At 47.5% G+C, this 16,995-nt stretch overlaps 1 protein-coding gene across 22 annotated transcripts in view; it reads right to left on the bottom strand.

Annotated features, from left to right (window-relative positions):
• Nucleotides 1–3,671: 3,671 nt before the first annotated feature.
• Nucleotides 3,672–16,995, bottom strand: part of Tcf7l2 (transcription factor 7 like 2) — a 180,815-nt gene continuing 167,491 nt past the window's right edge. For 12 of the 22 annotated variants that reach the window (XM_048807349.1, XM_048807348.1, XM_048807350.1 and 9 more), the window contains 4 exons: nucleotides 13,258–13,306; nucleotides 12,626–12,676; nucleotides 11,131–11,203; nucleotides 3,672–5,808 (listed from right to left, as the gene is read on the bottom strand). In XM_048807349.1, coding sequence (XP_048663306.1) covers nucleotides 5,388–5,808; nucleotides 11,131–11,203; nucleotides 12,626–12,676; nucleotides 13,258–13,306 — 594 coding nt within the window. In that variant the 3' untranslated portion in view covers nucleotides 3,672–5,387. Of the gene's footprint in view, nucleotides 5,809–10,443; nucleotides 10,517–11,130; nucleotides 11,204–12,625; nucleotides 12,677–13,257; nucleotides 13,307–16,995 lie in introns of all 22 variants that reach the window. The other 10 variants (XM_048807351.1, XM_048807352.1, XM_048807354.1 and 7 more) reach the window with 5 other exon arrangements.

The following is a 16,995-nucleotide window of genomic DNA, read 5'->3' as shown; positions in this document are numbered from 1 at the left end:
AGGACTGCGGCTCCCCAACAGAGGAAATCATTTTCAGAGAGCCATTAAGGTAAAACGAATCGCCATGGAGGGGTCACAATGTCCCTGGGCCATGTGCATGTGTCTTCCACATCTAGATTTCCGTGGTTTTCTAACTCGGGGGTTGAAGAGTGGGACTTGCAGAATCCCAAGGAAAAATAAAGACATATAGATGGCTGCCCTTTGGCTTTTGTGATCATAACATTATGACTTACCATTCCAGGTGAACCTTCCAATATCTGAAATGGAAGACCACCTACTACAATCGTCACTGCCTCACGGGCCTACCTGAGACCAGTTCCAACTGCCCATTCTGGAGGGCTCTGTGCTAAGACTGCATTTGTCTCTGGATCAATGAAATAGGCTGCATGGTGGTCCCCAAACATAAATGTCCACATCCTAATCCTAGAAGTTAGGAGTATGAATTTATATGTCAAAAGATATGATTAAGGATCTAAAGAGAACAGGCACCTCCAGGATTACCCAGGTGGGCCTGGAATACAATCAGAGGTGTCTTATAAGAGAGCAGCAGAGGGAATTTGGGGACAGACTCAAAGAAGGAGAGGTGAAGATGGGGGCAGAGATCGGAGTAGTGGGGCTACAACTCAAGGAAGGGCAAGGCGCAGGAGGCCACCGAAGTTGAACCAGGCAAGGAACATTTATCTTCAGTGCCTTCAGAGGGGACGTGGCCCTGCCATGCCTTGATTTCTGATTTCTGGCCTGCAGAGCTGTGAGGGAATCCATTTTTGTGGTGTTAAACCACCAAACGTGTGGGAATGTGTTACAGCAGTTACAGAAAATTCCATATTTAGGTGAGAAGAGCCTCAAAGTATGGATCAAACATTGGAGGGCAATAAAGCATGTGGCTAGGATGGAGCAGGAAAGCGAGTCTGGGCTTGGAGATTCCCACATCCTGTGTGTCCTTGGTGCAATTCCTTTGCACTCCCTGTGTGCAAATAGACTTGGCGAGGTCCATCAGCTGGAAGGATATGACTCCTAGAGGAGATGGCGAGAGTGAATCCTGGTCTCCTAGATGTTGTCTCCGGGTCTCTCAGGAACAAAACCCCTCAGATCCACTTTTACAGATGAAAGCAGAAGATGCTGAGTTTGAAATTCAACTCTTTAGGAAGACGTCCAACAGAGGCAGAGAGGAGGTGGTGAAGGGCAGGACTGGGGGACTGGGACCCGGACTGCTGAGAACAAGGTGAGCCGAGAAAAGGAAGTTCCATATTTAGGTGGAAAGAGCCTCAAAGTATGGATCAAACATCAGAGGGCGATAAAGCGTGGGGCTAGGTGACCTGCACTGTGAATTTTAGAAATAGGTCTGCCCTCAGACTGGCTGATGACAGAGGGGCCGCCGCCCTCTGCCCTTCCCCTGGCCTTTGTATGGAGTTACCTCCCAACATGGCTGAAAGGTCTAAGGAGGTCACCAACACCCGGGAATTTGTGAGAACAGAACACTGGGAAGCCCTGAGGAAAGTCTCCGTCCTTCTGCTTCTCACCGGACACAGCGTGGAGCTGGCACACCTCATTCCTTCCTTTCCCCCTCGAATAGAGCACCCACTGTGTGCACAGCACGGAACCAGGACCCTCGTATGTGGCAGTGAACAAGAAAGTCACACTCCTGCCCCTCTAGAGGGCTCTCTAAAGGGTCTTCACCCAGTGGCATCAGAGGCTGCAGCAGGAGGATGGCAAGTTCCAGGCCAGCCTGAGCAACCTAGAGACCCGATCTCTATTAAAAAAATGGGGTGGGGGGATTGGGAATGTAGCTCAGTGGCAGAGCACCCTGGGTTCAATCCCTAGTAGAGAGAGAGAGAGAGAGAGAGAGAGAGAGAGAGAGAGAGACAAAAAAAGAGAGAAAGGGTTTTCAACTGGGGTGACTTTGCTACACTTCCCACCCCGGGGGGCATATGGCAATGTCTGGACACATTTCTAGTTGCCATGATTGTCAGGAGCAGAGGTGCTACTAGCACCCCATGGGTAGAAGCCAGTGATTTTGATGAACGTCCTACAATGTACAGGTCCAAGATGTCACAGCACCGGCTGATACACTGTGCCCCTGAGTGGCCTAAGGAGGCAATGTCTGTTGTGCCATGGTGCATGGTTGAGCTAAAGCGAGGAAAGACAGGGCTGCAAGAGACGTCAGCCACCTTCATGGGGCAGTGACAGGCAGGACTGTGAGCAGGTGTCCTGAACATGTCCTAGAGTCCTGAATATGAGGGAGAATTTTCTAGGCAGGAGAGCAAATGTGCTCTTAGGTGGCTTAGGTCTCTAGCATAGGGGACAGTGGGTAGGTGGGCATGTGAGGCAGAGGAGGGGGTGGGGACACACAGAAACCTTTCCAAAGACTGTCCCATCACCCTGTGTGGGAGTGGAAGGACCATCTCTTCTACAAGAGGCAGCTTCACTTGGTTAAGAAGGTGGCTTGGAGTCAGGTCTCCATTCTAAGTAAGTCCCAACTCATGAGGCCTTGGACAAAACACTTTTGAGATTCTAAATCCATTTTTAGAAAAAAAGGCAGAGGGAGCTGGGGGAGAATAATGTCTTCCTCAGGTGGCAGTGTTAGGATTAAATGAAAAAATGCACATAGACGGCTTGGCACACAGCCACCAATAACACACAGTGCTCTTATTTGTGTTTTCAAAGGTCACTCTGGGCCCAGTGTGCAGAATAAAATGGGAAAGGACAACCAGCAACACTCTTCACCGGGAATACCAAACAAAGCAAAAACAAAATACTGAAATTTCACAGAACAAAAACTAGCTCGGGCAAGGCAGTTTCCGAGGAGCTTTAAAGTCCTTGATGCGACACCGTGGTAACCTTAAGGAACAACAACAGCAACACGAACCGCTTCTGTGCCCATTGAAATCACAATCCTTTGAAGGTGCAGATGTCCTAGATTCCCAGAACAACAGATCCATCCATCCATCCACTTTATCCACAAGAGAAGTTACACCCTGTGGAAACCTTGGGAAGATCTTTACTGTGGCCCTCCTCAGTGATGGTAACAAATGGCCATCCTTGCCAGTGTACAGCCAAGGGTCCCACAGACAGCAAGACCCTTGCATACCCACTAAGGGAATCACCTTGGTGCAGTTTTCAGGAAATCCACTTGCTTCCTGCTAAAGAAAGGGTTTCAGGGTAACTGATTGCAGCTCTCCCAACAGAAAGTTCTTGGAAAGAAGTTAGGCTACTTCTACATCCATGGTCGCCAGGCAGTAACCATGGTTCCTAAACCCACTCTTGGTGAGTCAGTGTCATTCACCAGAATTAAATCCTTCCTGCTCAACACTGTGAAGGGGACACACAGGACACAGTAGAGTAACTGTTTTGCAGCCAATCAAGTGACATCTACTGCTGATTGATCAACTTACTGGTAGTGGCACAGTTGAATATAGGGAAAGATGCCCTAGAGACCCGTTTTTCCCTAGGTAATGTTCACTATAAATGACACAGGATACAAACCAGGTACACAGGCATACCAAATGGGCATTCAGGATGCAGGAGGGGAGTCACCTCCTTCCAAGAGCGCAAGACCACCTTTTGGTTATCTGGTCACCACCCAACACCCACACATGGTCTCAGGGCCCAACCAAGAGGGGTCCAATTTGCAAAGAGATAAAAATCCAAATCACAGAAACAAGTGACCAGTCTTTATCTGCACATACTAAGTTGCTTTTATTAATCCAGAACGGCATGCTACAGATACTGTACAGCATGAACATTTATTCATTACAAAAATGGCTTCCAAACCATTAAAAATGAACTTGGAATAAGAGCATAAAACGGAACAGTAACATCACAACTGTTAGGAAACATTCAAAGTATTCACAAAAAATGTTATAGTTAGCATTTTAATAAACCAGAGAAAAATCGGAGACAGTTTTACAATCGCTTCATGTCAACTACAATGGCACTGAATGAACAGGTTTCAGCTTTATACAGCATTTTGCAACATCAACATGCCTAGGTTTTTTTTATTTTTAAAGTTCGCTACCTACTTGTATGTCTTGTGTATACATAAAAGCGGCAGCTGGTTTTTTCGTTTTAAGAGTAATCTAATATACAGAATTTTGGCCCTTAAGGGTTTATACCTCTTCATTTAAAATGCTTTCTGGACAATCTGCTACCAAACACATTTTGTTATAGGTGACATTAAAACTACATACAAATCTACCTATGTAACATCACAGCAAAACATGGTGAACAGAAAGTACAGCATCAAAAAGAGGGAGAAAGCTAAAGTCACTGAGAATTTTGGCACATCAAGTTTTGCACACGGTCAGTCCATGTCCTAAGGGCACAGGGCATTTGACTAGGAGTTCACAGGGGAAACGGGCGGTTCCCACTGCTGCTCAGACAGCTTCGCTAGGATTCCCTCACTAATGTTCAAGTCTTGTTTTACATAATGGCTTTTAAAGCAACTTTTGTTAATGCTACTGATCCTTAATGCAACTATGAATGTCCATTTGGCGGCGTCTGGGTTTCATACAGAGAGAGAGAGAAAAAAAAAAAAGTCAAAAAGGGAAACAAAAAAATATATACACATTTTATATATAAACTTAAAAACCTTGTACAAATGAGTTGTTATATATAAGATGCTTATTATGCTAAGGGGGGAAAAAAACTTTATACAGTTTCAAGAAAAAGGAAAACATATTTAAAAAGGGACGACGTACAGGTACAAGCAATCTCTAAAGCAATAAATACTACTGGTCCAACAGCGTTGTGATTCCATTAATTGTTGAGTAGCATCCCCCTCCCCCCAAAAGAACAACACCATGGAACAAGGTATATTAACACATTTTAACCCTTTGTTTCTGTACATTTAAACAATAACAAGTAACATCACAATAAAAGTTGTTTCACACAGGAAAAAAAAAAAAAAAAAAAGGTAATGGCACTGCATTCACCGTGCCCCTGTGGTTTAAAAACCAGGTGTAAAATGATTGGTTCGCAAGCTCGTATTTAATACAAATAATACAGAACCAACTCCGTCTGGAGGGCTGCTTCAAAATTGCTTCTCTTTTTTTTTTTTCCTTTTTGTTTTTTAATCAGTCTTTTAAAACTAAGCTATCCGAACTACATAACAGTTATGTATATATATATATTTTTTAAACGCTACAAAGACTTTAAACAGCTGTTGATAAAAATTTTGGTAGAATCATGAGGTTCTTCTCTCATCTACATATTTAAAAGGAGAAATTGAAATAAGAATGGGTCAAATATTGACCAATGAACTCGATAAACATCAACTCATGTAGCCACGTGGCACAAAATTAAAGAGTACAAAACAAAAGCTTTCCGGTGGGGGGAGGCAAACCAAGGACCGGAGGGAGGGACACTCACACCAGGCGGGACACTGAGAGCTATTCTAAAGACTTGGTGACGAGGGACAGCGGCTGGGGCTGCGTCCCGGCCAGCGCGCTGTGGGAATGTAAGGAAGACGTCGACGGCTGTGCGAGCGAGGAGGGGGCGATGGGTGGCTGCAGGGCGGCAGGTGGCAGGTCCAGGGCCCCGTTGGGACAGAGGGCGGAGGCCTTGCCGTGGGCGGCCTCGGCCAGCAGGAGCGCGGGCGGCGGGGGCATCATGGCCAGGTGGGCCAGGGGGTCGGGCTTCAGGGACAGCGAGAGCGGCTGGGTCTGCTCAGTCTGTGCCTTGGCGTCGGGGGGAGGGGAGCCCAGCGGGTGCGGGGAGGGGGGCGGCGAGTCTAGTAAGCTTCCATCTGAAGAGGGTGGGCTGAGGCAGCTGCCTCCACCTTGTATGTAGCGAACGCACTTTTTTTTTCTCCTAGAAACAGGGGAGAGAGTCATCTGTGAGTAACAGGCAAAGATGCCAAGGGACAGTTCATCTAATGCTAGCGGCCAGGGGACGTCGGCTAGCTGATACCCTGCAGCATGGCACTTCCGGTGCCAGGCTGCCCGGCTCCCTTGACCACATGGCCCTCTCTAGGTCTGCTCTGACACATAGGACACTCGGGAGGTTGCCCTACCCGCTGGCCCACCGGAGGTCCCACCCCTGCCCAGCTTGAAGTGAGCAGACTGCAGGGGTCACCTGCGTCGGGTGGCTCCGATTTGCCAAAGTGGCTTCATCCAAACCGATATTAACAGAAAAGCTTATTTCTCCTTGGGCTTAGACGTTCCTTCACTTTCCCACCACATTTCCTTGCCCTCCCTCCCCAAATCCCACCACTACCACCCCCAGCCCCCAATGGTGTATATGTGTGTCTAAAAAGAGAAAGACAGAGCTCCCTCCCCAGCGCCTCTTATCAATGAGACTCTCAAAATGCTGACTGTTGAGCCCACATAGCTGAAGGCAGCACTAGCAAGAGGCTTAAAGGTTTAACACACCACCACTGTGAGGCTGCCGGCGCCCAGAGAGCTTTTGGGCTTGTCTGTTAAGAACCACACCAAATCAAGAGAGGTCAGAATCAGGTGAGAGGGGAGGGGGAACGAAAATAAAACAAAATAAACTAAAAAAAAAGAAAAGAAAACCAAAAACAAAACAAACGAAACCAAAAGAAAAAAAAAACTGGAAAGAAAACCACCAAAAACAGGTAGAAGAGGAAAAACAAAGGTGGGGGAGGGGCGAGAATAAGAAAAACAGAAAATGATCCAAAGGAACAAGAATAACTGGTTGTATGGCCTGCAGGTTGTGGATTAAATTAAGATTCAAACTTGATTTTTAAAAAAATTTTCATTGATCATTTTTTTTTGAAGATTTGGGGCCTCCCCTCCCCCACCCCCTGGTGAAAAGGTTGGAAGGACAGAAGGTGAGGATGGGATGGAGGGGCGTCATGGCCTTGACAAAATGCTGAGGCCAGGAAGTGGAGGGCGCAGCACAAGCCAGTCACAGAGGAGTGACCACAAAGAAGAAGTGCCAGGGAATCACAGCAGGGACCTTCCTGGGGCTGGGGTCATCATGTCTGAACCACAAAGACACTCTACCCTGCACCAAAACCAGAACCTCCCCTCTCCACTGCCTGTTTATGGAAGGAATAGGAATGTGAATTTCAGAGCCTTTCTTGCTTATCATCAAAGGATGAAGTCAGGGAAAATCAACTGAGAGATTGGGCATGTGACTTCAAAGCCTCTCCCACCCTTAATTCCAGTCTGATGGGATCACACTTGGTAGGAAAGGTGATCCTGGGATCAACCCACTAATGCTATAAATATAATGCAGATACAGGATGTGCGCACGCTCATCCAAGGACCCTTCAATACGCACTCAGAACCAAGGCCCCAACACTCCACCTGAAAACAAGGGTGTGAACACCGGGCCAAGATGCTGCCCACGTGAAGGCGACCCCTGCTAGACAGTGTCACTGGCCTTTCAGTCAGGGGTGTACTGAGCTCCTCCTCTGCTCTGAGCCCCACACTTGTCAGTGCATGGGGTGTGGACTCCACAAGATGGCAGGGAAGGGAAGGAGAGGAGGGTGGAAGGGAGCACGCTCGGTCCTGCCAGCCTCCTAGAGGCTGAGACCCATTCGGGGCTGGTGGCTCGAGTCTGTCTGTCCCCACTGGGTCCGAAGGAACTCTGGGGGAGCAGGGGCAGCCCCCTCTCACCCTCAGTTTGGTGAAGTTCTTTTTTCTCCCTGGGATAGACTGGCACAGACTACAGGGTTCTGCTCCCATCCCAGGAACCAAGGTAAACAATCAAGCCTCTCCATTTTAAATCATCTTAGCCTGCAGATCAAAACATGCTCAGAAACTAAGATGTCCATGCATTTTTAAAATGGGGGAGGGAAAGAGGGGGCGGGGAAAGGCATATGCAAAACTGAGAAAGCAATGGGGGAAATGAGAGCGGAGAGGATAGGCGAAGGAAAGGAGGGGAGACCAGAAGACAAGGGGGTGGCATCAAGCAGCATTCCAGGCTCTCTCAGGGTAGAGTGAAGAGCAACTTGGTGGGCTCAAAACAGAAGCTGGTTAGAGTGCTCCTGAGTGAACTCAGGAGCCCTGCTTGGCAGAGGACTCAGGGCCTTCCTCGCCCCTCCCGCCCTCCTGATGACATGAAGGTTCCAATCCCGGGGATGCATGGGGCACTCTGAACATGGGACATGAAGACGATGGTGACAGAGCGATGCTCCCAACAGGGCTGAGGGAAAGGCAGCTGGACACACGCGTCAGGAAATGCCTCAGTTTGCAACTGCTTTTCTCTGTCCCCCCACCCCCCCTTTTTTTAAAAGCACATTGATTTCCCCATCAAGCCACATGTGGTCATGGCCGAGTTAAAAGGAAGAGTTGGGCAGGGGAAGAGGGACAGGTTACTACTTGTATAAAACCCAAACTCCTACCCACCCGTCTGGGCATCTCCATCCATTTTTAGTGTCTTCCATATTTATTCCAAAAGGAAACTACAGACTCTTTCTGATCCTGTTTTGGAATAATACCCTCAAAAAAGATAGGAATGGATTTTTTAATATATTTAAGGTATGAACTCATGTCCCCCCCAAAAAATAACTGCTGGGGAAGTGTTCTAAGGGGGCTGAGGCAGGAAGAAAATCTGGGGAGCGGGCCTGTCAAACTGCTCTTATGACCACGGCCCCTCAGCATCCACAGCCATATTACAGCCCCAAACCTGCGTGTGGAAAACCACACTGTAAAACATGGGACAGCTACAAAGTCTTGAGCCACAAAGGATGGCAGTCTTTTTTTTTTTTTTGGTAAAAATATCAAGAAAATTCTGGTCTCTGAGGAAATATTCTACCCTGGCTTTCAGCAAGCGTGGGCTGGACGAGGACAGGATATCTGTCCAGATCAATGTTAGTAGTAGTTAGTAGTAACTTCTAGAAGGGGGAAAATAAAAGCTAAATCTAACATGCAGCAACTGCTTCTGAAACCAAAATACAAACAAAAGGTGGGGGGCTATAAACCCCTCCCCCATGAACAGTATAAACCAACAGGCACACAAGCCACCCTCACTGTGAGGCCGAGTGAGCTGTGTCCACTGCTCAGGAGGAACGCTCCCACCAGCCAGTGATTTGCCACCACACCGTGTCTCAGGGCGGTTCCCACGGCCAAGGATCCCCCTGCTTGGCAGGTGTACAGTTTTTGACACTCACTGCCTCCATAGGTCAGCAGGGGCCCCGTCTTCCCTGGCTCATCCTGATGATATACCTACAATCTCTCATCACAGAACTCCTTCCTGTGCTCCAGAGAAGACCCCAGAGATGTGCTGAAAGGACACTTGCCATCTCTGTGAGAGCTGCTAGCTCTGAGGACCAGGGCATTCCTCTCCTGCTAGGACTCCATCTAAGGTCCCAAGTCCCTACTCATGACACCTGCATCACTCCTGCCTTGGGCCCTTCCTCCCTCGTCATCTGTTGGGTCAGCTAGAGGCACACTTCACCCATCTCTCAGTACTGGCATCAGAGAAGGGGGTCAGAGACACAGCAGACTCGTCGGCATGCACGTGATGGGATGAACATCTGTTCTAACGTCTAGACACGGAGCACATGGCAGAGGCATGGAGGAGAGGGACACGTGACAAGGAGGCACTACAAACAGGGACGCGTGTTGGGGTGTTGAGATACCTACCATCATAATATTCCAAATTCAAAGACTGCTTGTATCAGAACAAAGAAACAACAAATTTAACCAAAGGTGGTCATTAAAGGAAAGGAAAGGAGACAGGAACTAGTTGGTAGCCCTCCACCAAGAAGAAGTACCTACATCTTCCCTGAGAATACAGGTGGGGTGGGAACCTGCCGGTGGAACATGGGACGTGATTTGGACGCTTCTGGGCTGCATTGATTCATTTAGGAACCACTGCTACATGGTGCACAGGTATGCATACATTTTAACGCTGCGGCTCTGTGCATCGGGCAGCTGCAGGCCTCGCTGCCCACAGCCCCTCAGCTGTGCATGCCATTCAATGCCACGCTTCTTTTTTAGCACTGTAAAACAATGTCAGCTACACAAGCTCCTCTGTACAGAAATATGTGGTTTTAAAACACAAAACAACAAAGGGGAGATGGGGATAAAAAGGAAGGGGGGGGGAAACCTGTCCAATTCCCAAGGGCACAGGGATGCTCTCGCTGCCACGTTTAACTGGTCCAAACTTGGGAACTGCTGGCTCTCTACACTCAGGACACAGGTAACCGAGGCACTCATTAGGCCAAACCAGTCCAGGACACTGGCTTGCAAAGGACAAGCATCGGGGCCTGTCAGGGTTTGTCAAGGCTGTGGTCTCAGTCCTGCCACCAGGGACACGTTATTTGGAAGAGCAGGGGACAAAGAGAGGAGGAGAAAGTGGAGACAGGAAACAGCATGAAATTAGCAAGGAAATTTTGAAGAATGAGGATCATTAGTCATTGATGCCAGTGGGGGAAGTAGATGGGAAGGAGGTCAAAATAAATTGTCACACTAAGGTACCAGAAGGACAGAGTTATTTGATTTTCCCAAAGGCCTCGCAGTGGTAATATACCTGCACGGTTTGCACCATAAAGTCTGTCGGTCAAGCCCGAACAGTGCCCGACACTTCTTTGGAGTATTTGCATCTGTTAGCATAAGGTAAACACAAAAAATACAACACAATGGTGGGTCGTGCTCAGTCGGATGTGAGATCTCAGCTACAGCTTATTGTCTTCTACAGCACCTTGGCTCTATTTGATAATCGTCCCTCACCAAGGGCATGAAAGGAAAGGACTTCTATGAGTCAAATGAAAAAAAAATCAAATAAAACAATAAAACACACACACACACAAAACAACAACCAGAAACCAAAAAACAACAATAAAAAATAAATAAAAATAGAGAGAGAAGAGGAGGGGAGAAGGTGACGTCATTGGCAGAATTCTACCTAGGCCAGGATGAGGATCCTGGGCTGTCACAAGGGGGTTGGCAGGCAACGTTCCCTGGGAGAGGGCGCGCTGGGGTCTGCAGTCGCTGACCCGAGGAGGCACACGTGATGCTGTTTTACAGTGGCATTTTGGCTAGCAGCAGCGGGAGAACAAGCACATCCCTCATCGAGCCCATACACTTGGCAGTGTCCCACTCCCTCGTGTCTCCTACGATCCACACACAGAGCTATGAAGCAACAGGCCAGAGAAGGGGGAAGGATGGAAGAGACCAGCTGCAAACCAGCACAGCGAATCTGGGAGACTATACACACCTGCAAGGGCCGCACCAGTTATTCTGTTGATCAAGGCCAAAGCGCGCTCGGCATTTCTTAGGAGCGCTCAGGTCTGAATGAGTTCAAGAAAGGAGCGAGCAGAGGAGGAGGACATGGGAGAAAGGGAGAGAGAGAGAGAGAGAGAGAGAGAGAGAGAGAGAGAGAGAGAGAGAGAGAGGAGGAGGAGGGAGGAGGAGAGAGAGAGAAATAGAAAAANGTGTCACTGGCCTTTCAGTCAGGGGTGTACTGAGCTCCTCCTCTGCTCTGAGCCCCACACTTGTCAGTGCATGGGGTGTGGACTCCACAAGATGGCAGGGAAGGGAGGGGGAGAGAGAGATACAAATAAGAAAAAAATAAAAATAAAAAAGGGAATAAATCAATGACCTGGTTACTAATGGCAAAATATTGACTTTCGTTTTTTTAACTTTCTTTACTTAAAAAAAAAAAAAAAAAAAGGTAAAAATCACATTCTTATTCAATTTGTGAAATTAGCTGTTGCAAATAAAGCTGCAGTATCCCTTCTTTAAGGACTGTGTCTCAGATTCGGTTTGAGCTACCAAAGGGAAGTTAGGCCTTGGAGAACTCACTTGTTCAATTATTTTTCCTTATTTTTTTAGTTCTGTTTTTCCTTTTTTCCTCTCAATTTTCTTTTCTTTTCTTTTTTTTTTTTTCAGAAGAAAATAAAGCGAAGGAGGGAATTAAGTTGTAACATGCTTTTTTCTTCTCAGAGGACAACAGTTTAAAAAAGAAAAAAAAACTACAAATAATAAAAAGAACAGAACAAAACAAAACAGAAAGAAATAAAGAAAGAAAAGGGTCATGGTCTTGGGATATTGCAGCTTTTGGAATGTTCGTCTTTTCTTTTTAATCTCTTTAAGTTAATATTGAGAGAGAAACAGAATGAGGTCAACAGGCTGTGTGGATGAGCCATTAAGGGTTAGTTAGAAGCTCACAGCAGCATTGAAGCAGGCAATGGTCAGTAAAATGCTAGTGGATTTGCAAATTATAAGCAGAAAAGCAAAAGGGAAGAAAAAAAAACTAAAATAAATAAAAAAGCAAAGGAAAAAAATAATCATACTGCGGATGCATGCTTGTGGGAGAAAACTTAGTGGGAGCCATGAAAAAATGCCATTAGATTAAGGAGGTTTATTACTGAATTCCTTCCATTTTTTTTTTCTCTTTACCAGTCTCTTTTAAAGAAATACTGCATATTCAATTTGCACAGTTAGTTCAGCTCTAAATCACTGTCATTGCTGCTTAAACAACTGTTATGGAAAAAATAAATAAACAAAACAGAAGTTAAATTAAATTCAAAAAAACAACAAAAGCAACTGGAAAAAAAAAAAAATCTACCGAAACATACGAAACCGTGTAGATGGTCATTTTAAAGGATGTTCAAATGTCATACGTGTTTAATGTTAATAAAACTATAACGGCAAGAAAAATTAAAAAACAGTTTATCAACTATTTTAATGACTCAAAATGACATTAGCACCTGTAATCGGAGGAAGTGAAAGGCAAGGATTTAGGAAACATTCGCTGTGTTCTGAAAAAAAAGAACAAATTATACAAAGCCTTCAAGAATTTTGTTTGTTTGTTTGTAAAAGCCTGGTCTTCTCCCAGGGACCTCTGAGATTGCCTATGCAGTATTTCTAATTCCTTCTAGAGAATGACAAACCTCCTTAATTTAAAATGGGTGCAATTTACCACTGTAAAGGCATGCATCGGAACATTCAGGAACAGCCCAGTTAAGACCCCCGCACTCACACCCCTCCTACTCCCCTAGCCCCTCCTCATCCCTCCTCAGACACATACAAAATAAGCAGACTGCCTAAATCCCCGCAGAGGCATGCCTGCCGCTTGCTCTCCAGTTACAGGCTTTGCAGTTATTTAAAAACACATTCCACTAGAATTACAATGTGCTTTTTCATGCAACAATGGATGTTACTAGCTTTAAAAGGGCAGTCATGAAGCAATTAATTAAAATGCATAAACAAAAAGGCTGCCTAAGATGCCCCACCCCATGTCCTGGCCTTGAATTTCTCCTGCCTCCCCCAGATGGAAGCCTGGCATAAGAGTGGCCCTCCAGCTACCGCTTCCTCCTCCATCCTGAGTATCCTGACTTACCATTGGTCTCTCCTGGCTGCTTGTCCCTTTTCCTCTTCTTCTTCTTCCCCTAGATGAACAGATGAAACACAGCGGCTTAGTTCAAGAAAGGCAGGAGGAGGGCGTCTGGGCTCCCCTGGAAGAAGGCAGAGGGGGCACCCTCTTGCCATCTCCACCCTCACCTGTCCCCTGGAGTCTGTCCAATCTCCCACCCCTTTCACCCCAATGCCCTTGAGCTCTGATCCCAGCCAGAGGGATATGCACTTCCTGGAGTAGAGGAGGGATGAGTGGGTGGTGGAGCATGGCAGAGACACCTCTGCTCACCTCAGACCTGAGCCAGGGCATCTGATTCCACAAAAGGGATCATTCAGAAAGGAGCAGATTGCTAGACACTCTCCAGGGCAGGTTGGGCAGAGAGCTGCCCTCCCCCATTCTGAATCCAGAAGGACAGCTACAGTGGGCACTTCCTGGGCACAGGTTGAAGAGACTGGGTGGTAGGTGGGACAGGGCCTGGAGTTATCTGCTGGGTAGACATCCACAAGAGAAGGCAAGTTCCCCCATTAGCCTGTCTTATACAGAGGCTCCCTGGCTTCTGGCTTATGATGGGGTGGCACTCCAAGAAAACCATCCTAAGTTAAAAATGTGGCTAAGTCTAAGTGCATCTGATCACCTCCCTCCTGAGCCCTGGAGCTCAGGTCCAGCCTACCTCAGAGGTGCTCAGAACACCTGCAACAGCCTACAGCTGTCTCCAATCATCTGACTCAAGCCCACCATCATAATAAAGCACTGAATATCCCATGTCTTTACTGAAAGTAGAAAACAGAATGGTTGTACGGGTGTGTCTTCACATGACAAGAAGCTGAAAAATCCTTAGTCAAACCAGCCGGGTGAAGAGGATGGTGAACACTGGCTGGCGACAGTGGCCAGCACCCAGTGGGCACAGTGACTCCTTTAACCCTCATGACAACCTACACACCAGGCATCACTGCCATTCCAATTTTACAGACTTTTCTCAAGTGGCACAGCAAGACGGAGGGCCAGCCTGGAAACTCAGGAGTCTCGTCACCCCAACCCTCAACCTCAGGGCTCTGCTGCCCACTACATAACAATACTGGCCCTGCATGGAAGCCCTTGCTAGAAGACCAACAATGACGGACTGCATGGAGCCATCCATATCTCCAGCCTGGGCCTCCCTGGAATCCTGGCAGCCTGCTAGGGTGGCTGTGGAACTGGAGAGAATTCTGTGGGCCAATGTCTGAAGCTCATTCCCCTCTCCCTGGACTGCCCTAACCCTGTCCATGAGTTGGCTGCTGGACGGGAACTACACTACAGTGGCCTTACACTCCTGGGTGCTCCATAATACCTAAATGCTACCTTTGCGTAAAGTTTCTCACGAATGGTGACGCAGTCGAAGAGAAAAGAACAATAATGGACAGGAACTGAGACTGGGTTAGGCACTGCAAGAACCTCCAGAGAGAGAGGCCATGGGGCTCTGCTCCATCCGAGAGCTGAGAGCACTGTTTTGAGAAGGTACCTCTATTCTCCTGGGGCACAGGGCCTGGGCCACTTGGGAAATGTGTCTTGGCTTCTGATCAGCACTTTTGTTTAAGCATGTTATGTTCCTTGGTGTATGATTATAAAACAAACAAAAACAAAAACCAAGAGAATGAAGTGAAGTACAAGGTGGTTGTCTGGGATCCAGTAGCTGGGTCTAGTTTCAATTAACGTAGAAAGGTTTCACCTTCAAGGGGTGTCAGCATCTGCACCCCCAGGCCTTTGCTTTAGTACCCACTTCCCATTCCATTGCCCCACAACAGATTCTAAAGGCACCGTGTCCACCTCTGACCCCGGGGAGCTATCTGTGCAGGGTGCATGATTGAGATCTATGATGAGGAAATTGGGATTCAGAGGACAGGGACATAATTAATAGGAAAGGGACATGAGGAAGCTAATACACACTGTTTAGTCTTGAAGGACCTTGCTCAATGAAGAAAGGAAAGAAAAGGCCCAACATATGGCATAAAAAAAAGGAAACTGGTGAGCAAATGGCAAAGGATTATCTCCTTAACCTAACGTCAAAGAGGCGGGAAGAAATCCATGTTCTGAAATGAAGCTGGGGTGAGGTATTACTATGGCACTAAGTTATTTCTTCTTTTCTATTCTAGAGAATGGACCATTCTTTTTTTCCTAAGATAGCAATAAAAAGGTTCTGTCACTCCTTGGATGACATCAGGGCTGTGGAAGGGGCAAGCTCAGAAAGCATTTTTCAGAAGAACTGTTAGGACTTTTCAGTGACAAAAGTAATTTGCAAAAACTTCTAGTGCAAGGGAGCTAAAGAAGAAAAGTTCCCAGCAGCCCCAAATCCTCATGACCTTCGATTCCGTACTTTTTGCCCCTTGACTATTCCCCAGGTGTGGAAGAAGACAGAGACAGAGTATATCCACGCTCCTCACATCAGGAACCTGACAGCACCTCAAGGAAGACACATGGCCCTAAATCCTGACCTTCTCCAAAAACCTCTTCAAGTCCCCAGGGAGCTCTCTATCACACCAAGCCACCTTCCGAATGTGGAACTGAGCAGAAGTCACATCAAGTGACTTTGGGACCCTCTAAAACCTAGGAAGCACATCACAGAAAGTCTTGGGGAACACTCTAAGTGACTCCCAGAAAGTCCAACACACCATTCTTATGAAGCTATCACAAAACTGAACTTGTCCTTTCGTGGAGAATTCACCCTGCACAACTCCAGGGGGCACCACTGCCACAGACCCTGATATAAACAGCACAACCTTGAACTGCAGAGTCTGGTCTGCACAGCTGTACAAGAAGCCCTACTGTGACCCCAAAGTCCAGCAGGGCCATGGTATCTGTAGAAAAGCCAAATTCCACTGGATGGTACCATTCTAGATTACTCCAAGAATTGGGTGTGCAGCAAGTAGAAGCTGCCGATAACTAACAACTTCCGACCTGCAACCAGGAGAGCAGCTGTCCTGAAACCGCATGGCTGCGTGCAGGCTGTGGATGCTGCCTGCTGCTGCCCGCTCCACCTGGGGTTCACGCAGGGTGACAGCAAGCCTGCGGGAAGCATTCACTTTCTCATCCTCTTCCTTTCAGCTCCAGAAGTAATGCTTCCCCTCGGCACACATGCTGAGGGCATACGCAGAGGTCCCAGGCCGTCACCCTATGCCCACCCGAAGGCGACAAGGGCTCTCGGTGGAGCAGCCATGCCATCCGAGCAGTACTACTCTTTCCTGCTTCGGCCCCCATCAGGAATGCAGGCTGGTGCTGTGCTGCCAGCTATGGCCAGTGGGAGACAGAGGGAGACGGGCAGGGGTGTGGCAGTTAAGCCCAGTGGTCTCCCTTCTCCAAGGTCTACACAGCAAGGAGCAGATGAGCAAGAACGTGCTTAAAGGTGTAAGAATATCGAGGATGGAAACTTGAGGTAGGTGGCCAGGACAAGCAGAAAGCCACCTGCACTCAGGGCCTTGCGGTCACGCGCATGGTCATGGTTTCCTTGGTGGATGCCAACCAAGTTCTCAGAGCAAACGTGTTGGGCCAGATTCCGAATCCCCTCAACATGGCGTGTGTGGTAAGGCTCTATCACCAATGAGTTAATGACCTCAGAGAGCTTCCTGACCCTGGGTGACGCCAAGCGAAGAGCATGGACTGGTCCACAACCCCCACCAAACGGGAGGGAAGGTGCTGCCATCAAGATGGATTGGTCCCCCCTTAGAGTGGAGAGCAAATCATTATGGAAGG

Source organism: Marmota marmota, unplaced genomic scaffold (genome assembly GCF_001458135.2).
Source record: "Marmota marmota marmota unplaced genomic scaffold, marMar, whole genome shotgun sequence".
NCBI lineage: Eukaryota > Metazoa > Chordata > Mammalia > Rodentia > Sciuridae > Marmota > Marmota marmota.
Note: the sequence above shows the minus strand (reverse complement) of the source record. Positions and strands in the feature narration are given on the sequence as shown.